This window comes from Cuculus canorus, chromosome 2 (assembly GCF_017976375.1).
Source record: "Cuculus canorus isolate bCucCan1 chromosome 2, bCucCan1.pri, whole genome shotgun sequence".
NCBI lineage: Eukaryota > Metazoa > Chordata > Aves > Cuculiformes > Cuculidae > Cuculus > Cuculus canorus.
In genome coordinates this window covers 40262647-40286207 of record NC_071402.1, presented here as the reverse complement: position 1 = coordinate 40286207, position 23561 = coordinate 40262647, and the positions used below count along the sequence as shown (strand labels likewise).

At 38.0% G+C, this 23561-nt stretch overlaps 1 protein-coding gene across 4 annotated transcripts in view; it reads right to left on the bottom strand.

The window, feature by feature from the left end:
• TOX (thymocyte selection associated high mobility group box) overlaps positions 1-23561 on the bottom strand; it is a 228668-nt gene that overhangs the window by 30353 nt on the left and 174754 nt on the right. For all 4 annotated transcript variants that reach the window (XM_009563281.2, XM_054060531.1, XM_054060532.1 and 1 more), the window contains 2 exons: positions 15732-16010; positions 9200-9430 (listed from right to left, as the gene is read on the bottom strand). In XM_009563281.2, the coding sequence (XP_009561576.1) occupies positions 9200-9430; positions 15732-16010 (510 nt within the window). The remainder of the gene's footprint in view (positions 1-9199; positions 9431-15731; positions 16011-23561) is intronic.

Below are 23561 nucleotides of genomic sequence, written 5' to 3'. Positions count from 1 at the left end.
ACTATAACAGAGCATCCTTGCAGCACTTTTGGCGAGGAAAAAGGCTTGCGTCATCATTCAAGTGTGCTCTAGGAAATGGCTGAAGCTCTTATGAGTTTCATGGTTAAGACAGTGACAAATTATGAAACACAACATTTCCAATAACAGGTTTAACATTTTCACTGTAAAAAGAAGCAGCCTTCTGTTCTGTTGCTTATCTATAGCGCATAGTGGTAATATTTAATTTTATTTTTAACATCTCAGAAATCTATTGTAAGGTCATTTTCCTCTCCTCCATCAAGCAAGCAACAATTATTAAATAAGTAACTTGACAGGAGTATATACTTATGGAATTAAGTCATTTCTAGCTTGCTTTAATTCAATTAACATGATAATTGAATGTCAACTGATTGTCATTCAAGCAGTAAAGGCCAATTCTGATCCAGCAGCAGATTTGTTTCCTTACACAGTATTTTATATCCTATATTGTCCCAGTTGTGGAAATTGAATGTTGGCAGAAAAAAACCACCATTTCTGTATATGCAGGATAGGTCAGCTTAATTTGTTCTTATTCTTTTCAGCTTGTTACAGAAACCCCAAAACACCAAGATTACATTCATTTGTCTACAAATGGAAGCGGATGGCTTCCTACTGTGCTTTATGAATGCAGATTTACACAGCATAATGCACAGGTTCTTAGTTTACTACTTAATTACATTTCCAAAGGGCACCCAGTAAGGAAGCTTCAAGTCCTCTTACACTTGTAAGTAAGGGAAATAATACTCCGAAAAGGAACAAGTATGAAACTTTACATCATGCATATATGTATATAAGATAGATAGCAAGTCAATCAGGCCTCTGGAGAAAATGAATGCCCTGAGCTCTCTCACTGGTAATGAAACAGTCTGGTACCAGCCCACAAAACATTGCAACGGCAGCTTTTAGCTCAGGTTCCCTGGGCTGACCATACACGTGGGCTATGAGTGCTGTAGCAGCCTATGTCAAGGGCTGAACTCTTTTTAATGATAACAATATACATCCTTAACTGACTGCCCCAGAATTTCATTTGGAAATAGAGGAGTTGTGGGTTATATGGTTAGCCACAAGCACTCGTAAATACTAGATTTGCCAAATTAAACCCACAGTAAAATAGCTGCGCTTCTGTTTTATGATGTCAACTTCTGGTCATGTTTTACTTTATATATTTTAACTACTCCTTATTTCTTGTCTTCTTGGATCATAAATTCCTTGAGGCAGGCTTTCTGTCTCCTATGCCATTCTACGTGTTGGATAATATGAAACTCATCCCTGATATATATAACTAAAATATACCCGTAAAGCCTTGAGCCAAATTCTTATTCTGGTTAGTCATCTCTTTGGAATGCATCTTCTCTTAAATTGCTTGTGGAGGATTATCAACACGCCACACCATGCTACACAGCAGGACTCCTACCCTGTCAAGTGTGGCTTGCACACTTGTTCCTTTAAGGGAAGAGCTCTCAATTACCCCAGTCACCATCACAAGAGTCAAAATAGGCACTCAGAAATCTGAAAATATCCTCAGTTTTGAATATCAGGTGCTAATGGAATAAGGCACCACTGACTACAGTCCCCTTTGATGCCAAAGGCTTGAAGACAGCGAGCTAAACTGATGCTCTTCAGAGAGAAATGTGTTTCATAATTTGTGCCTCATGGTAGTCTAAAAAACCTTTGTGTCTCCAAGCTGACAGAGCACATTACGAAGAATCATACTGCGTCCCTGGCTTTGCCTAAATAGTTGGCAAAAGGATGAGTAAGAATTTCAGTAAGAGTAATTTCAGATGAGTAAGAAGTTTTCAGTTTATCTTGTGTACGTCTCCTCAGAGCTGACACTTGCAAGCATGTTATATTTGTCTTTTTAAAATTACGTAAAGGTGCCCACATTTGTTTTGATGGAAGTGTTCCATAACTCCTCCAAAACAGTATATGCAAAAATAGCAAATCAGAAAGCAGCATGACTCATTTTGTCTTTTTGGTCTCCACAGTGTTATTACCCATGGGAGAATCACTTTCACAGGCTACAGTTACAGGAATGGCATCTGATAAAATACAGTAGGCTTCAATCCATAATTAAATTCCACATTCAGATTGTCATTCCTGGCCCGACATACCTAGGCTCATAGAGAGAACTTGTATTTTTTCCAAGTGGGAAATATATCTCTACTTTTAATCTTCTGATTTTGCAGCAAAGGCACCTAGAGCTGCACACACTCATCTAAAATACGGAAAGAGATATTCCCACAGCAGTCAGAAAAAAAAAAATCCTCTGAATTGCTTAATGGATACTGAAATATGTTACCATTTGATTTTTAATCTAGGTACATACAGTAACAGAAAGAGGCCCAGGGCTAGTTATATGGCTCAGCAGTCTCTTTGACTGTAGAGCATGAAAAAGACACTGATGACATATTAGAGGCTTAGGGGAAAGAATTCAGTCTTACTAGCATGCAGGGGAAAGATCACAGGCCAATTCAGCTCTAGCACAAACAGTGAGACTCAACACAGATCACTGGAAATTGCAGTCATTTGCACCATGCCTAAATTTGACCTTATAGGCTTGATGCTTGCAGCTTACAGGAAGGCAACTGTGCATTTTATCCGAAGCATGTCAGATGACAGTTGGGTACAAACCAAACGACATTAAACCGATAATTTATTTGCTGATTATTTGCACTTGCTGACATTCTTATTTTTTTTTATCTTTTTTTAAAATTAAGGATGAGAGCCTGAATGAAGCATAATAATTGGGCCTAAATCCAGTTTTGTATGCAAATGATTTAAAGCCATATTCCTATTGAGCTCGAATGTATGGATAAAGGGTGGGGAAGAAGAACAAGTAGAAAATTAAGGCTACTATTTATGTACGTTGCTGTGGCAGTACTTGGAATCCACAGTTCTTTTGGCCTAGCTCCTTCCAATTACAAAAGAAGGTGAAGTGCAGTTAAAGTCAACGCTCATAACTCAGAGGCCATGTGTGGTATTTGTCTAGAAGCTGTGTTCGTTGTATGTAGCAAACGGATATTGGAAACTCATCCCAGGCAGGGGAGTGTCTGATGTTCCCCATGACTTCAGCACTCTTGGGAGGCTGCAGGAAGATCAAACTGCCAGGTGGGATGGGCAGGAGGTCAGCAGGCAATAGCCTGTATCACCCTATACAGAGCAAGATGTGGCAGTTCCTATGGTGACCTACATTAATTTTATTATTTTTGTGGCAGAAGGGAAGGTTGCCCTCCCCAAGGGCACAGCATGGTCTTGTTCAGCCCAGCTCTGGGTGGGAGAGGGAGGTGCCAGCTGCCAGAAGTCCCACAGCAAAAATTCATTGCAAACAGGGGACCTAACACTGCCCCCTTCTGAAGTCAGTGGAAGTTAAGGGGCTCAAGGTCTGGCCGTTTGGAATCCAGGGCAACAGAACAATTTGAAGATACAATTTTTTATGCATACATATGAATATGTATGTATATACAGACATGAGTTTGTATCTGGGTGTATGTGGCCCATTCATTCCCCATTTGTGTTCTGGCTCATTGTAAGTCCAGCTGCTTGCAAAGGAAGGGAGAAGGGACAGACACTAGAGTGGGGTTTAGTTATTTTAAACTCTTGACACGCTCATCCAGAGCTTCAAATGGTACAGATTCAATTCCAATACAGGATTTTTTCAAGAAAAACACTGGATCTCCCAAACAAGCCTAAGGTGCAACAGTGAAAGAGATTTTGCTGGTGCAGGTAACTGGGATGGGAGGTATAAGGTTGCTGTCTGTTGTGCCTATTCCTGAATTCATTTTGCTTGTAATTCACTTTGGCAGCGTGGACACACAGACGTGCCTTTGCTTCCTGTTCTCATTTGCAAAGTAAAACAAAACTAAATATAAACATTGTGCGGTTGTTTATCTACTGAACTGAAGGTACATTCTCATCCTTTAACATGTGTGTCAAAGTTACTCCTTGGAGACTGCTTCATTAGCACTGGGATAATAATTAAAAAAAGGCTCTTTCTAAAGAACAAGAGGTAGATAAACAAACACCTGCATGAGTATATAAGCATATATAGGAGTGAACAAACTGTAAATTTATGTTTTCAAAATGCTAATGACTACCTTGAACTGATGGTCTATGTATCCTCTGGAGTTATTTCAGCATCCACACGGCAATCTCTGAACTGTCTGATGTCCTGACACTGGGCACACCCTGGGCACGGCCACACAATGGGAACACCATAGCTCTTCCACTTACACGATAAATTCATTTGTTGCATCAAGCAAAAGGACATCAACACTACATTGCAAACCAGCAGGGTGGAGGAGCTTCGTTAGGTGCCCCCAGAGGCCACGCAGGGCTGAGGCCTCTTGAAACACTGATCTTGGGTTCATTTTGATCTGACTTGTGGTGTCTCATGTCTCAAGAGAAGCTCTGAAGACATGAAGTGCTGGCCAGCACTACTTGTAGCCCTCCTCCTGATCTACCTGATTCATCCTGGCACTGGATAATGTGCTGCTACATCTCAACCTTTCCTGTGACCTAAGGAGAAACTTTTAAAATATGCTTTGTTATTTTTCTGGATTATTTTTAGTACTCAAACCGAAATGCTTGAAACCTTGTGGGTTATAGCAAAATTGGTAACAGCATCACAAATATTGACACTAATGCGTGAGGACTTCAATTTATTTAACTATTGGTAATACACAATCCAAGTTCCATCAGATGTTAGAGAATAAACTGCAGTTTTTATCTAGTGGGTCTTTGAGCACCAATGAGGAGTAAATGATTTGATTTTGTTAGCTCTGAGGATTTGTCAGCTGCCTCATAAGTATAATTCTAGCTCTTCATATTCCTGCTGCTTCTAATTTAGCAGGACAGGCTCATAATTGAAGCAAATTAACTATTTACACTTGCCACTTCTACCAGGGGAAGAGGACACATCAGCAGGAAAGAATGAGTGGGAAATTAAATTCTTCCCACTTGTGTCAGATCTGCCCTTATATAAACACATTAACAGTAATTTCATGAGGCGTCAAACATAGGAATAAATACTGAGGGATAAAATAATGAGGTGTTGCTATTGAGCTGAACTGTTGCAGCTAATATTACTGTGTATGAGTTATGCAGCCTGAACGAGGCATATGCTACAGCATTCAGCTGCTTTGCCTGCTTCTTCTGGTCGTTGTTTTGGGTCCCCTAGGTTAATTCATCCTTTTTCCCACTGCAAGGCCAGTGCAACATTTAAGTAAACACACAGAAACACATACACATATGTACATATGCACACTAAGCTGTTCATAGGAGGCCAAGTTCATTCCTGCTGAATTCCAGTTAAGTCACTGAAGTTACACTAGAGATTAATTATGTTGAATGTTGGATAGACATTCAATTCCATTTTTAGAATAATAGCACATTTATTAAGGTCTTTGGCTGAAGTTTTAAAGTTACACTAATGTAAACAAGAACATTTTGTTTGTAATTCACCACATCTATTACAGCTTTACTAGGACTGCAATTAGAAACTTAAGGTTCATTTAGTACATACACATCTGGTACTGATTTAAAATGACTTTCCTTTTTCATCTAAGGACAGAAAATGACCTCAGTAGCCTGTTTACCCAGTTTAAACCAGTGCTCTGTCTGAAAGGCAGAGACCCAACCATTTAGTATGCTGAACCCTCTTCCCTGGGGGCTGTTTTTCTCCCCTTTGCAGTAAAAATTTGCGCAAAGGGCAATGATGTAAATAAATAAGCTATAAAATGGGATGCACAGGAGTATAGTACCACCTAAGGAGAAAACAATGTTTGTGACTGTAAGAGAGGAACTGAAAAAGCCACTGAAAATATCCCTGTGCTACGACTACAGAACTGAAGAGAATGTACCCTAACACACTGCTGCGACAGTTGCTTTCCATTCACAGGTTTATTAATCTGAACAGTTTTAGAAAACACTTACAGTGAAAAATGAATCAGAATTTGAGAACAAACCATAAAAAGTCCACCATGACTACTAAAGTCCCTTCAATTTCTAGACCCCTCTGTGTAGATAGGTTTAGACAAACCAAACACAGACACAAAGCAGCAATGTTTGCAGATAGCCCTTGTACACTCAGAAATTAATCAGAACAGTTATAGCATAAGACCCATAAATGCAAATGTCTTCATATGGTAAAATGAGAGTGGAAGTATACTGGTATCTGCTTTTATCTAATAAATTGCAGTATTTTCACAGTAAGAGCATCAGATTGTGATACATTTTAAGTATAACTCCCCCTAGTGAGGCATCCACCATCATCTAGTTCATAATAATGTTTCATTTTTTTGTCATTCAAATCCTATTTTCTCAAATAACATTTTCCTGGTTTCTTCACAGTTTGAAAAATCTATGTAGCTCTTTGCAATCCCTTTCAAGCTACACTCTACTATGTCAGGTTATCAATTTTTTTTTTTTTTGCGAAGGCTTGGACATACATATACTGCCTTAAGTCGTTACAGTACTGAGTTTCAATACCTTTTTTTATTCTGTGGTCAGTCTTCACAAATAAACAAGAAGAATTCTATGCATTTCAGAAAAAGCTGGCTCAGGTCATAGGAACAAAGAAGATTTCATTTTGGCATGAAAACATGAGGTTATTCTTCTTTCTCAATAGCTGCATTATGTTCTATATTCTGATTAATTTGTATTTTCCGTTTAAATAGTAAAAGGCTCAAATTCAGGAAACGCAATTTGGAAACATAACTATTTAAATTCCAGAATAAGCATTAGCTTCCAAAACATAAAAGCCAGAAGCTTTATGATAATTGAATGCTTTTCAGCAAGTATATTTCATCAATAAAGTATCCCTCTAATGATGTTATTGTTTCTTTATTGAACTATTTTTGAATTTCTGAAGCTTCTTCAATGCCAAATTCCAAATGCTACATTAATCATTTGTATTTTTAGAGTCCAATTTTCCTACTAGAGACATAGGTTTCATAAGAGTTACTAATGCTCTGGATCTGAAAAATTAGGCCTTTAAAATACAGACTATCTAGTCAGTTAAGATGTCTTGTAATCATTACTTTGTACTATTAGATCCCTAATGGAATAAAGAATGAGTTTAAATTTATTCTAGAAAATAGGATTGCCAATTTTTCTAAATAGGGACTATCTTTTATTCTTTTTGTACAGTGCTAGATTAGAAAGACACTGGGCCTGGAGTTTTAGCAATGTGCTTAATAGATGATAATGAATAGATAAAATGAGTCAAAGAGCAACAAAGATATGCTGCCTCAAACTCTTGGAATAACTGTCTTAAAAATCTAGTTGCAGCTATGCTTTCATGGATGTGTAATGTGCATTCCATAACAAATCATTCTGCTGTGTTCCAACTTAAAATAAGGACAACAGTGATAAGGAAAATAAATTGCTGTTCCAGTGCAGGACTTACTCAGTTATTGCCTTCTACCATGACTAGGAAATCAAAGGTAAAGCTGGAAATTTTAGGGTTTTATGTGCTGTGCTTAAACAGGATTCTATGGCAAAACTTCCATTTTCTGCTGGTACTACTACAAGTTCAAAGGAAAAGTGCATTTTATAGTCTTTTAGTTTTAGCTCCATTATGTGGTCTTGCACTATTATTCACGAAGTCAGGTTTTCTGCTTTGTAAGTGGAGCAAATATTATGAAGGAAAAACTGCACCACTGTTACAGTGACAAATTAAGACTGAGTATGAGAAATGGTGGAGAAAACCAAGCAGAAGATCTTTATTGGTGTCATAAGTGGAAACATGAGATGAAAGAGATTAACAAACTCTTGACAAGACCAGGTCTCTGCCTTTCACCATTTCTGGAAAATTTGGATCCACAATCCCACAAGCACCTGAGATGGGTCCAAGATACAGATCTAACTACTTCGAGCACTCCCGAGGTATGTGTTTAGTTGTGCAGATTTCAACACGGGGATTGATTCTAGGCAGGTATGCAGGACAAGGAGGAATGGCATCAAAACCTTTTGCTTGAGAACTTAACTAAAAGCATAGTCAGTATTTTTTTCTGAGTCAAAAGTGAACATGCATCATCATGGTCCCAAAAAGTAATGCTTGACTACAAGAGAACTGCTGTACTAGGAAAGTCTAAACAACCTGTCAGATTGAGGACATAACCTTGGCCTTTGCTGGACATATTAAAAAAGGCAGAAGGAAGAGAAAACAGAACAAAATAACCCTAATGTGCCAGGCCAAGTGAATTCTCTGACCCCCGTGTTCAGAAAGTTACTTTTCCTCCAGCTAAACCTTCCAAATGCTGACCTTATCCAGCAGATACTAGACAGAATAAGCTTTTTTTTTTTTTAGTTGTGAGTGCCAAATCTTGATGCTTTGTTACACTGTTATCTTTAAAAGGGATCTAGATGTACCTACACCATCCAGTTATTAGTAGCAGAAATCTTTTTCTTGAATTCCAAGTGATTTTCCCTCCAAAAAAAATCATAGTGATATTTTCCTTTTAATTCTTAGTCTTATTAATTATAATTGTGTAATGAATGGGATGCAGTTTTGTTCCATTACTTTTCCTCTGTCTATTCTGACATCAACCCCCACTCAGGTCTCCTGTGGTGAACAGAACTCTCACTCAGCATACCCTTTCCCTCTATGTCTGCTTCCTTCTTTAAGCTCCCATTTCTTTATCTACCCAGTCTAGAATACCATCAATTTGCCAGGGTCCACCCTAGATCTCTTTGGTTTAACATATCTGTAATTCCTTTCAAAAAACCAGGCAGGTCAGAAGAAGATGTGAGACTGGCTCCCCTTCTAGCATCATGGGGCAGCAAAACATCTGCAACTAGGAACCAGATATATGCCAGGTCCCACTGCACAGATATAATATATATATATATATTGGCAGCACGGTCTGCCTACACCACACTGTCTTAGACAGGGCAATGCCATCATAAAATCTTAGGGTCAACAAATTCAGCATAAACCAATCCTAAATATAATTCTAAAGCTTGTGTCACACCCCAAAACTAAAAATAATCTCTTTTAGTCATTTAATTCTGAAAAAAAAGAAACAATATTCTCCTCATCTCAGTCACTTTAAATCAGGTTCCTGAGAGGGCACATACTCAAGTTTCAACCCGGCAAACAAAAGAAGCTGCCTACAGTGCTTAGATGACCCTGATAACTCTTTCCTGAAACAAAACCTAAGAGCTGCAACACATTTTGTACCTGTTTTTGTTCTTCTCCTAAGCCGTCCCACATTGAAGCTACAATTTTAGAGACTTCACCAAAAGTAGCATTGGGGTTTTGGCCCTTGATGGCTGCTTGAGTATCTCGAAAGAATAATGCATAGGCAGACACAGGCTTCTGTGGCTCATTTGGGTCCTTCTTCTTCTTCTTTTTGGGAGTTTTGGGTTTCTTTCCCATGTCTGAAGCAGGTCTCTTCTCTCCACCATTGACCTGTAACATAAAATTAGAAAAGAACTATAAAAAAGCCAACTTAATTCAGTCCATCCACCGCTACAGCTTCTGTGATACAGAGATTTTGGATTTCACAGGCAAATATGGAAATTCAGTTGCCATTTTTGATCTTTCAAATGTTGACACCATCTGACTTAGTCACAACTATAAAATTCATAAGTATTCCAGATTTATATTTCGTTTTCATATAATTGTTATAATCTCATTTATACTTCATCTGGTCATCTTTTTACCTCTTCTAAGCTTTACTGTTAATAGCTACAACATGCATGTAATCAGTAAATTCAAATGAAATGAGTTTCATTATAGCCCGACCACCAATTTAACCACATGAACCACCTGCAGACAGCAGGAAGACTGTCATTTCTACCTTTTCCTTATCTTCCCCCTTTCCCAGAACTACCCTAGACTAGTTTTCAAATAATTTTCTACTGCAACTGCTGGGACACCTTCTAGGGAATTTAAAGGAAATATGCTTATGAATAAAACAATTCAGGTTACAGAACTTCTTTTGCACATATTCTAATTAAAATCCAAAGAAACAAGGCTTTACTGATACACACAGTTTAGACCCCTTTGGAGGATCAGTTCAGATCTATCTGGATTTAGCTACACAGTTTTTATCCTCTGCTCACGTAAAAGCAAATGGTTTGGAGAAAGCAGTGAAAGAGTACATGAAGAATGTGCATTACTTGTGCACCACCTGAAAAAAACAGCACGTGAGCATTTGTGCAAATTTGTTAAATGCAACTACGCATTGTAACTGACTAGCTCAGAGACCCTAGTTACCAAACCATCCTACTTTCCCAGGTGATTTACAAACACACAAAGGGACGCTGTTCTGATCCTTCAATGGCTTGGAGCACCACAGCAAACCAGCCTCTCTTGATACGATCTTTTAATTCACTATACCTGTAGCAACAGTGTGTGGTCTTACCAGAGGGCTCAAAGTTTTTTTTCTGTTGTTGGCATAGCCAGAATGCTGAGCATCATAAGTGTTTTGAAGTATGAGAAGATCAAGAATATAAAAGGTCTGTTAGAGGCTAAGGATCTGGTAGGATTACAAAATCCTTGTATTATTGCTTTTTAATAATGCAGATCAAGTGACAGAGGAGAATACAGCTGTTGCAATCTGTGGAACCACTGAGAAAAGTGGCTGAAAAATCTCCTTTTGAGCAAAGAACTCTTTTTTTTTCCCCATATGCATCACTGTGTAGAGTTTAAAAAGGCCCAGGTGACTACAGTGACCAACTTGGTTCTCTGTGGCTCACTAAGCACAGCAAGAGTGATGACCACAATTTGAAAATGAAGTTGTTTATTTCTTGAGCGTTATGTTACAATAGAGGCATCTTTAATATAAGGCTAATGGACATGGAGCCTGTTGGCAGCATTTTGGAAAATACAAAAAAAGAAGTAATGTGCTATCTGTTATTAAATTATCCAACTTTTAGTCTCTTGCTACTATTTCATTCTACAGGTTACACAAAACTACCAGCTACATGGTAATTAACTAGAGCTCCCTAGTTAATTTGGCAATATCAGTCTAAACTCTTCAGACACTTCTGTGAAAACTCTGTTAGTGAGGTGGCTTTACAATAATTTGGGCTGCAGCTTAAATTTTACCTCTATTATCTGTTAAAGTTTTCCTCTTTTCAGATTAACTTTGAACCAATAAGATTTAAAAGTTCTGTATTAGGATACTACATTATTCCAACTGTCCTTAAGCTAGATGATATGCTGCAGAAACTTGCGTAAGATGTCTTCTGGTAAGTTGTTCTGAAAACAGTTCTAAAATCTTATTCTTCAACCTGATTGATCAAGAGACTTCAAAACCCCACTGTTAAAAAGAGAGTACTCACAGGGGAAATTCTGTTTGTCTTGTATGAAAATAACGAAATAAAAAGAATTCCAGAATTCTAGTAGTAATAACCTTGCAAATGGCTGAGATGATGGCCTACCTTATGCTCCCATCAGTCTATCAGCTCCATAGACTCCACTTCTAACCACCAAAGCAGAGACAGATGGGAAATAAAATAAAAACCATATATATTCTGCTAGGCATAGACTTATGCCTCAAAATCCCTAGAGGTGTAGTTAGCTCATGGTAATCCACCTCCTGTCATGGCTTATTGCTTAATTATGGTGATGTATTTAACTTATTTATCACAAGAAAGCAATAATCTTTCACTTTAAAAAAGTGTACATTAACCATGTTGCACACATAATAGATCACAAGAATATCTAGTGTAGGATTTAAAACTATCAAGTAAGGCACATCGTTGATATCTAAATGTCCCTTGAGAAGCTGGAAAATGTCTATAAGCATATTTAAAATAAACTCCAATAGTACCAAAGCCTTTAATGGAGCTAGAAGAGCTGTTTTACGCACACTATCTTCCAGTAATCGCTGCAGTTTAAAATAGATTTTAATCAAGCACCATCTGCATAATAGGCTGAACAGACAACATAGAATTCTACTTATAACTCTTATCATATAAAGTAAATATTGTAAAACCTCTACCACATAAAGAGAATATGCTGCAGTTCTTTAGTAATCGTATTTCTGTTAGTTAATTCTTGCTACTTGCAGTCCTCTCACTATCTTCCTTCTAAAATACCTTCTTTGAAATTCTCTCATAAGTGATATTCAAATGAGCATGGAAGAAAACCCTGTCATCCATCTATGAAGAAATACATATTTGCAAACCTGTAATGCTTCCAGCAGCTCACAATTATGCTTGGCAATAACCGAATACATGTTTAACAGTCTAAGTGTATAAATTATGACAAGAATTACATAAAAGTAATATTCCCATGTTGAGGTAGTCAGAATAAAGGAGGTAGTAAGCGGCCAATCTGTTTAGGACGCTTTTATAGTTAGTTACAACTATTAATTTTTAGGTTCTCCCTTTTTTCTTTTTCTAACCATAGTCCTGCATATTATGGCTAGAAGAATCAAGGACACTTAGGGATGTACAACACTTGCAGAAACAATATCCTTGGTCTCAGACTACATTTCATATTTCCATGGACATAGCAGCTTTCTGACTCTAATTATGCTACTGTTGTCACTGATCTTATAGTCAAGCAACCTCAGCTGTCTTGCTTTTAGAGCAGCAGCGTGTGTAAAGAGAGCCCTCTTCAATGCTGATCTTTTCCCTTTCTTGTGCATGGGAACATACGACATTTGAAGTCCAGAAGGGCTACATGAAAGATCCTCTAGGAGAATGAGTATTACCAAAAAATATATAGCAGCTGCTGCCATTAGTTCTGTGTACATTGGATAAGGCTTACAACAATTTGAATATTTACCACCAAATGAACATTCAAGAAGCTCAGTACATGAAAAATTACATCAATTTGTAAAGTTTTCTTATTACTGGCATTTGTAAGATGTACATTAAACTGAAATGGTCATTTCCTCCATGCACGGATATCAGTGGTTCACTAGGAATACAATAATATTTCTAGTCCAAATATATACAATGTACATATTTGTTCATACCTTCTATCATTCTCTTGCCATAAATTCATGCAAACATGAAAAGGACACTGAGATTTCTGTATTTTTTTCTCTAGCTAGAAATAGGTATTGTCATTAAGCTTTTCTCTTCTAAATCTGCTATCAAAGAACCAGTGGCTTCTCTTTCATACGTAAGGCTGAGTGTTCAGCTGGTATAAACTAAGGAAGCTCATCTGGCACTGAGGTGATTTTCCATTTGAAAATGTACTTTGTCTTTATGATCAATGTTGGTACATAAATAAACATCTTCTCCTGCTGGTTAAATAGGAAGAACGTCACTGTTGCTAATATTTAAATGGTGAATTCAGTTGCTTTTTACACAGTCCTCATGGTAGGAACGTCTTATTGACTACTACGTGACTGTAACACATACAGTTCTACTGAAGGACTGAAAAGTGAGCTCTGGCCCTGATCTGTTAAGTAATACCACACATCTACATGACAGTTTATAAAACAAAGAGAAAATGCCAAATTTAGCAAAGTTAATTTGCTAAAAAATTAAAGCAAAATTCAGGTATAAGAGGTTCTTTCTTACAAGAGAGAGAACAACTGCTCTGTCTCTTGCTGTCCCCATCCAGTGCTGTCTTTCATGGGAAGAGGGATTTTTGGAGGGAGAAGAAGCCTCCAAAGCAGCTCAGAAAATTTGATACTGTTGTGGCTGGGGAAAAGGATCTCCACAGAAAGCTGGCTTATGCTAGGTATCTGTATCCATCCATTGGCAGTTCCCAGGAAGACCAGTGTTGACAGAAAGATGCACAGTGGAGGGGTTTAAATTCTAAACTATAACAATACACTTGCTTCTTACACTGATTATTCAAACTCCCTTCTGTTAAGGAGGGAACTACAGCAGAACCATTGCATCGGATCAGGCGTGCCAGCCCACTGCCCTCTCTGATGGTGGCTAAATTCAGGTACTTTCAGGAAGACCTAAGAAATCCCACAGAAGACAAGTATGGCATAATCTGCCCCTGGCATGCTCACATTATCATCCCTACTAGCTGGAGACTAATTTAAGCGCTCTATTATTATTACCCAAGTTCAACATCATTTAAAAAACTTCTTTTAGCAGAGAAATTATAAATACCAAAATATTTTAAAGCAATGTATCAACTTCAGCATACTGAAGTATTTGTCTTCATTTTGTGTGTGTATTGTGCCTTTTCTCATCTTTTTCTGCTTAGACTGCACATAAGAGACTTTTAAACAGAGTTCTCCAAAATAACATGGCTTGTTAAAAAGTTGAACACTATTTAAACTGTCTTCCACAAAGAAAGGACAAAGTTTTACTTGGAGTTCAGCGCTTAGTATTTCTTAATTGAAAACATTAACTTCAGATGAGTCCTGTCTGCATGAAACCACACTTTTGCTAGCATGAAGTGCTGTAGTACATGAAAAAATATGGGTTAAATGGCTGAAATATTTTGTAGAAGTAGAAAGGATATTTTAATTATTTGACTAGATGTTATCTCCAGAAGTTTAGAGCATCTTGCATGATCCCACCAATATATGTAAAAATATTAGCAAAGCAACAGGAGTAGCAAATAAATTATTCTGAAAAAGTAAAGGCTGCCTGGAATTATTTTTACATAGCTGTGTTCTGAAGTCTCTCTCAGTAAGGAAGTGCTCATTTACAATGTATGAATTATTCAGTAATTTTTAAAACCTAAAGCTTGTGAAATCAAGGGAAAGTCCTGAAATAAAACTTTTGAATCAGAATTTATTCAAAATGGAGTAAAACATATGTATCAAATTACATGATTATTTTATAGCTTGAGGCATGAAAAACAATATAATTTGAAAACAAATCAGACTTACATTTCTTGACTGGATCACACCTCCTCAGTGACTCACAATATGTTTTCTTCACAAGTCTGCAACTTTTATCCACATGATATGGCCATGTTACACCATCTTCACTACACTAAAAGACTGCCGCAGCAGGACTGCTATTTTTTAGTCATCAGAAAATAGAGCTAAAGAGGTTCTCAAATTCAGGAGGCTCTGTTCCTGATTTATGGGATGACTTTGTGCTAAATCCCAGTCTTTTTTTGTCTCAGCTTTTGTGTCTACAAAATTAAGATAATATACTTGTGTATTTCGGGAAAGTTTTCAGCATCTGCAGATGTTTGGGAAGTTTTTCGCATGCAAAACCTGCTATATAAATTGATGTTTATTCCTTAAATGAATGCCTTGTTTATAATTTAAATTATTATTTCTTGATGTCTGTACTGGTACTAATCTGAAGCTTAAATATGTCATGCTGGAGCATCAGCAGCTCCCAAATATAAACACATAATGGGTCTGCAAGATTTTCAAGGTAAGATTTTTAAAGTTCGTAGAGGATCTTTCTGTTCTGGTTGCTATGATGTTCTGTTTACTCATTCTGTGACCAAGTAGCAGAGACTAGCATATTGTACAGACTGTTCATACTTTTTATAGCAGTAACCTGATCTTTAACTGGGAACAAACATCCCTTCTATGCAAGTAAGAAAGCTCAACCTTTATATAAAAGTCCTAAAGGAATGGCTATCCTTTTAGTATTTTACAGTATTCCAGTTTGCTCTCATGAACAGGAATGATGTAATTTACTCAAGCTGCCTGAAGAGGCGACTGGTAACTATAAGTTGTGTATTCATAACCCTTTATTCACTTCAGTCACCCATCAAGTATCACCTTAATAACTGTGGCCATATGATTCATTTAGCAGATCCTAAAAATATCCACCATTTACAAAATAATCCTAGCATCTAAGCCTACCTTAGAGCTATCTTCTCCTTCATCTTCATGGACTGAACTGGATGGTGAAGGAGTTGCAGATTTGCTTCCGGGTGGAGAGGGCGAGTTGTGAGGAACAGTGTTTCCACCCATATTCAAACCAAGCTGTGCACTGAGCTGGGACTGGTTAATAGTAGTCAGCTGCCCGTGCTGCATCATTCCTGGCTGCCTAATATCTGCAGGTTGAACCCTTGGCCTCATGGTTGCCATCTGAGGATGGGAACTATACTGGGTTCCTTCTGTATTCCGTAAATCTTGCATCTACAAGAGGAAAAAAACTGTATTAAGTATATCACTAATAAAGTGTTCTGTTCCTTTAGACCTCTGTTGGCCTGATTGGCTATTTAAAGCTTACAAGAAATGGCAAATACTTAAATAAACATGTAAATGCTGGAAATAAACAGAGTAAGGATATGATTGACATTTGCATAACACTGAGTGTTATAAACTATTCAGGGTCTAGCCTCAGCCCATAGGAATAGCAAAAAGCAATGAAAGCTTCTTTCTTTGTAGGGGGAACAAAAGGGCACTGCTTTCTGTAACTGCACATACAGTATTTCAGAAATGCTAACAAACAGGGACAGGTTTGCACTCTGAAGTTTAGAACCAGATCAGAACATGAATACCCTCAAAATTCCAGACAATTTCCAGATCCTACTTTTCTTCTTAGAGACTTTTGTGTGTGTGTGAGCTGTGAATTTGAGAGCTGCAGTTTTCAGAGTTTGAACATCTATTATTAGGTCCAAATCTAGTTCTCCTGGTGCTGCCCAATGAGATACTAGAATTTTCGGGACACAGATGACTGACAAGAAGAATGCATTGATAGACTGATTAAGTGATTTCTGAGTTGATTTGCTGCTAAGACATACATGAGCAGAAAGCTCAGAAGTTGCGGGATTGACAAATGAATCCATTGTGCTATGTGGGTCACCGCTTCTTAGCATTAACGAGACATACTATTTTAATGCAAGCAACAAATTCAGTCTCTGCAAGGATAAGAATTAAAAGCACTGGAGGATGAAACTCCTTTCTTGTCCAGAGGTCAAATGTACTATACACACACACTACAGCAGATTGCCTGTAATGTCTTTTCAGTATACTCATACGGAAACATGACAAATAGCAAAGAGTATTAGATGGAAGCTCAGATTTAGGCTAAGGTGTGCTGTGGGTGATTTAAAATTGAAGTGTCATTTCAGAGCTGAAATGAGATAGATATAGTTGTCTTTCCATGTATCAGACAAACATGTCGTACGTATCAAGTGGAATCTGACAGGAACTACCATTGTGCAAGTTCCATTATGATAAGGACGTGTTAATGGTTCAATTTATTAACATAACAACATTTATTCTACTGACAGTCTTTGTCATCTGAATTGTCTACAGATCACTGAGATTTTTTTAAAACTTTTTATAGCTCATAACTTCTATAACCTCATGACTTCTCTCTCATACACATACTCTTACATATCACAGCAATCTGTAAGATTCCTTTCAACCAGTAACACACAGAAAAAGAAAAGATAAACCCATATCTTCATCTTTTCTCTTATTATTGATAGTGTAAAAATTTACCAATTTTAGGGAGATACTTTATGAGCTTGGGGATTGATTTTTGTAAAGCTGACTGGTTGGCAGGTAATCAAACTAATAATACCATTAGTTATGGCATACTTACCACTTTATATCTACATGTGTTTCTGAAAAGTATTTGAAATGGCTTTTGACAACGTGACATCACAATTATACTTGCACTTAAATTGCTTTAGAAATTAATGGCTTTTGGTAAAAAAAAGTTATCGATACAAACATGTTCAAGTTTATTTAATGACTACTACAGCACTGAAGGAGAGGAGAAGAGACAGCACAGTGTATGAAATCAATTGAAGGCTGAAATTTGAACCCTGGCAGACATTTATAATTTTAAAGATTGCTACTGACTTCTTGTTCTCTTCCCTCCAGTACCAGCTTCCCTCCATACCAAACCCATTAGCCTTGAAAACTATGGTTATCTTTGCCTCTAGCAGACAACCCCTACCAGCATAGCGGTGCCCATGAAGCTGTGACTGCTGCTCAGCTGTTCCTTTCCTGATTCAGCTCTTGGGCTGCCCAGCAAGTGAGGAACAAAGAGCGTGAGTGTGGGCTGCCCCAGGCGCTCTTGGCCAGCGCAGCTCATCAGTTGCTCTGTGGGGTGAGTGGGCAAGGGATGGAAACCCACATGGTCCCTCCTGTGCTGGGGAGAGGGAGGCAAAATCCTCCCAAAAGCTCTCCCTTCGCCCCACCTGCATGGGTGTGAGCCTTCCTTGAGGTGTCCATCATCCTGCAGGACTGAGCCCATGGTGCCCTGCTTGCAGGTGTCTTGGGTTTTCATAGGGGGACAACTTGCAGTGCCAGATGAAGGTTGACAAATAAACGCCCTCACTGGAAAAGTACGACCACTTTTTCATAAGAATACATACTCTAATGATTTTGTGAACCCTGGAAAGGAAACAAGCACTACTTGAAACACCTAACATCTCTGTTCGTATTCTGAATGAATTTGCAATGCTTCTGCCTCAGAGAAAGCAGGGCAAAGGTTGTAATTTTAATTACTTTTTCCCCAAGTAAAATACAATATGCTTATTATTCAAACGATGTCTCCTTTATTAAAAGCTCTTTATATGAGCTTCAGACATTATCAGATAAATACTGCAGAACATTCTGTTTGTCATCTTTAAATAACATATTTTTAGACAGTCTGTATTCACTTTTTAGCTCTGTCACTGAAGAGACACTGTGTTTGCAGATAATGTGACACCAACTGGTTGGTACTGTAGGTATCACTGTGCAAAACACATATATATACACATTTGCAAGAGAACTCTTCACTAGTGAAATTCTGAGGACTGCAAATGAGGCAGTTTAGTAGAAAAAAAAAACATGGTAGTTTTCTTTTTGTAGGGATTCACCTTGTCTTCAGATTTTTTAAAATTAAATGAATATCAGGTTACCTTTAGAAAACCAGGAATAAGCAGCACAGAAACACCTTGTTTAAGAATAAGTGTTCCCTCGATGCTAAGCCAGAAAGCCTCAGCTATGGGAACTGCCTGCAGAGAAAAGCGTGACCTGGGAACACAACAGTGTGAGTCCATTGCAGACAGCTGTAGCCCTCAGCAAGGATGATCCACATTGCTCTGCATCTGCAGATGAGCTTTCTGTCTTGCCTGCCACGTACCACTGAGCCTGCTTTCTCCAGTCCTGCCCTTTCCTAGTGAAAAAGTGGGACCATCTAAGAAAACGAAAACTGCTCATTCCTTGACTAAGAAAGGGCATCTAGCCACATAACTGAAAAGTTACAAGATTACACATAGGAAAGCATGTGAAACTTCAGGTTCATAAAGCATCAACAAACCACCAAGTGTCCCACCCATGAGAATCACGCACTTGGGTCACTGCTGTGGCGTGACAATAAGCTCCTGTTTCAAATGCCTTGATGACCTCGTCTATGCAAGAATAGTGGCTCTAATCAGACATACTCTGTCAAAATTACGTGCTGAGTATGACCAATTTCTTAAAAACTACTTCAAAATCAGAAGCTGCCTACTCGTTGTTCTTTCAGACGGAGTTTTACAAAACTGACCAATGTGTAGCTGTGATGGAGCCATATTCAGTATGCAGAAGCAGTATTGCGAACACACTCTTGCTGAATGCAAAGCTGCATACAAATCCTGCTGGGTGGCAGAATGCCAAGTGGAAGAACAAAGTTAAAGAGTTTGAGTGTTACAGAGGATAAGAACAGTCTTAAACTGATGCCTTCAATGGTCTCTCTGATGAGGTAATAATGATAGTATCTGGCACTTAAATATCATTCTCCATCTGTCAGTTCCAGGATGTTTCACAACTCGTGTTATATTCAGCTTTACAACATTCCTGGTTTTATTTTCATTTTACTAATAGGGAAGCTAAGCCACATTTCTTTTCATGGCTACTTTTTTTCCTGTTTGCGTTTCACTTCTAAGCAGAAACTGAGCATCCACCCATATGAGTGTTTGACTGCATTTTAAAAGACAGTAAAAACTGCTAATTCTGAGGTGTGTACTGATAACCCTTCTAATAGGCAGATGTTTAATGCAAAACCAGAACAGGTTCATGTGCCTGGAAACAAGCTCCCAATGCCCTGCTCAAATCTCCTAAGGTAGTAAGAATAAAGCTTAGAGTGCTTTAAACATCAGACCACCATTCTCCCCATCAGCTTAAACCAAAACCAAAACCAAAACAAAGAATACAATGCAGAATATAGTGATATCATCCCTGCACAGAAACGTCTTACTGCAGGACAATGTGAGTACAGTATCCTAATCACAGAATCACAGAAAATAGTGCTAGAAGGGACCTCAAAAGGTTATTTAGTCCAACACTTTATCTCACAGCAGGATTAGCTATACCTAAATCATTTCTGACAGATGTTTGTCTAACCTCTTCATAACCTCCTTAGGCAATTCTTGTGCTTAACTATCCTTACAGTGGAAAGGGCTTTTTTCCGTAATGTCTCACCTAAATCTCCTTTGTTGTAATTTAAACCTACTACTTTTTGCTTTACTCCCAGTGGACGTGAGGAATGTTTTTCTCCTTCTTTACAGAAAAGTTGTACACACTAAAAGGCTATTATGAATTTCCTTTCAGTGTTTTCTTCTTCAGACTAAACAGCTAAAGCTGAAGATTGAAAGACTTTTTTCATATGCTGTGTTTTCTACACCTCTGATCATTCTTTCTGCTGTCTTCTGGACTAAGTCCAACAACCATCATCTTTCTTGACATATTGTGCCCCAAAGTCCACAAAATACAGATATTATTATCTAACACAGCATTTAGATAAGACTCCTTCATCTCTCAAGATGGTATAGCATAGACAATTAAAAAAAATCCCTAATTATCTCTCTTTTTGATACGAGCTGGTTAACCCATGCAAGATGCATAAGAAGCCAAGTTGCAGGACTCTCAACTAACATCCCAGAAGCTGGCTTGGAAGCAAATAATTTTCTTCTAAGAAGCATTAGGTAGGCAGTTTTTAAAGAAATGTGTTCTTAGCAAAATAATTCCCACGTTATTTTTCTTGTTAGAACGAAGAACTGACGCAACATCTCTCTTGAAAGCCGTAAAAGTCCAAACTGTCCCTCTCTATTTAAATTAATCTATAATAAATATTATGATTAAATGAAAGAAAAAAGAAAAGTTGCCTTAACAGATTAAAGTAAATATAACAGGTCTAAGTATATGCACAAAAAAATGGGGATTATAAACTGGACACGAAAACATTAAAACGTAAGGAAAAATATGCAGGGCTTACTCACTGAAACAAGTGGAGAACACATTTCTCTCTACCCCAGGCAAATTCATATCAATGCACAGTAAGCATTATTTCTACTGCTACCACAGGGTCTTATGGTGATTTTTACTTAGTTTTTTACTAGATGAGAGCTCACAGAGTCATGGAATTGTTGAACAGTTTACCTTTAAGACCACTGAGTCCAAACCTTAACATAGCACTGCCAACTCCACCACTAAACCATGCCCCAAGCACCACATGTACCCATTGGATGGAACTCAACCACTTCCCTGGATAGCCTGTTCCAGTGTTTGACAACTCTTCTTGTGAAGAAACGTTTCCTAATATCCAACTCTTATAAGCTTTCCTGCTGGACACTATGGAAGTGGTTGATAGTTCTCTGCTTCTTGTCTAAATGGTCAAGGTAAGTCAGACAGCAACAGTTTTTCATACCACACGAAGCTATGTTTCAATTGATTGAAGCAAAGACCTGGGGAGAAAAACTCAGAGGATCTTAAAAGCCATCTATGAAGACACCCACAGTGTGCTTCCTTCTTTACTGCTATCACCCATCTTAGTTACCATGTAGGCATCACAGGCATTCTTTGGTAGGGTGAAGGAGTTTCTATGATTAGATACATTCTTATTTATGTTCCTGGGACAACTTGTGCCAGAAGCTGTGCCATACTAAATCTGAACATTTGTCTTTTCCCAAGTAATGCTGTATTGTGATGCAGCACTAGCCTCACTAGTGCCCACCTGCTGAAAAGCAATGAGATTTCCTAAGAAATTTTACTGGTTTTATTTTAAGGGTTTTAATTACCTTCTACCATAAACCAATGCACATCCGCAAGACGTTTTCCAGTGACACAGAGATGCTCATTAAAAAAAGAGAAAAAAAAATTAATTCCTACATAATCGCTTGACTCTACAAGTCAAGGTTTCAAAAGAAAAGAAACGACAACTTTCAGTTGCCAGGCAGGTTAGTGAGAGCTGGCATACATAGAAGGAATTGTTTGGGAGACCATACCTACCATTTATGGTCAAAATACCCCACCTGGAACATTGTGTCCAGTTCTGGAATCCTTAACATAAGGATATAGAACTGTTGGAACAGGTCCAGAGGAGGACTACAAAGATAATCACAGACATGGAGCACGTCTGGTATGAGGACAGGCTGAGAAAGTTGAGAGTGTTCAGCCTGGAGAAGAGAAGGCTCCAGGGAGACCTTATAGCGACCTTCCAGTATCTGAAGAGGGCTACAAGAAAGCTGGGGAGGGACTTATTACAAGGGCATGTGGTGATAGGAGGAGGGGGAATGGCTATAAATTGGAAGGGGAAAGATTTAGATTAGACATTAGGAAGAAATTCTTCACAATGAGGGTGGTGAAACACGGGAAGGAGTTGCCCAGGGATGGATGTTGTGATGCCCCCTCCGTGGAAGTGTTCAAGGCCGGGTTGGATGGGGCCTTGAGCAGCCTGGTCTGGTGGGAGGTGTCCCTGCCCATCGCAGGGGGGTTGGAACTAGATGATCTTTAAGGTCCCTTTCAACTCAAACCATTCTATGATTCTATTCTATGAAAATAACATATTAAAACCAGAAACATTCATTATTTTTTAATGATCCAAAATGCAAGCAATATTCATCATACAGTCAGAGCCAAGTTTAAACTTTAAGAAGTGTCTAAAAATACACTCTTCAGACAACTTTCACTCAGTTCATGCTGATAACAAGCAGAAGTAACTCATGGTTATTCAACACATGTTGGTGGTTAGGATTCTATGCTAACAGCAATAGTATCAAAAGCAAATCATGCAGTTTCATGTTGTGAGCTAACTTAAAACTTGAGATAACTCAAACATCTGTATTTGTACACCAGAGAAAAACATAAAGTGACTCCAATATTTAGAAGTCCTAGAACTGTCAAGAAGTTAGGATTCACTGATGACAGTGGATAAAACTGGCAACTGGTATGTATGTCCTGTCATGGATGAAGGCTGATCAAACCCAAAGAAACACATAGTATCAGATCTTTATTTCCATTCAGTTAAATTAGAAATCAGATCTGCAACCAAATCTTCTTTTAGTACTCATATAAAAGAATGAGCGCTAAAGAAAGTTTTGTTATGAGAGCTAAAGTTAATGTAAAATAACCACAGAGAACCATTCAAAGCACATTAAAAGGAATAACTCAAAGCACCACCTAAGAGAGGAAGGGATGTGTGTTTTCATCAACACATTTTTATAATTCTCTTTTGTATCAGCTAACTGCATAATGAAAGATTAAGTTTCAAATTAAATGGGAATATTTTAGTGCTGTATAGAAGCGTATTTTATATACTATGACCAGTGCCTTTTCAGGATAAAATGAAAGGATCATTCAAAATTTCTTTTGGTTAGGAAAACAGTCTTAAAATTAAACAGCAAAAACGTCACATGCAAAAAGAACTCTAAAACTAAAAAAGACCCAAACAATCCCTATGGAATTTATTACTCTAATCTTTTC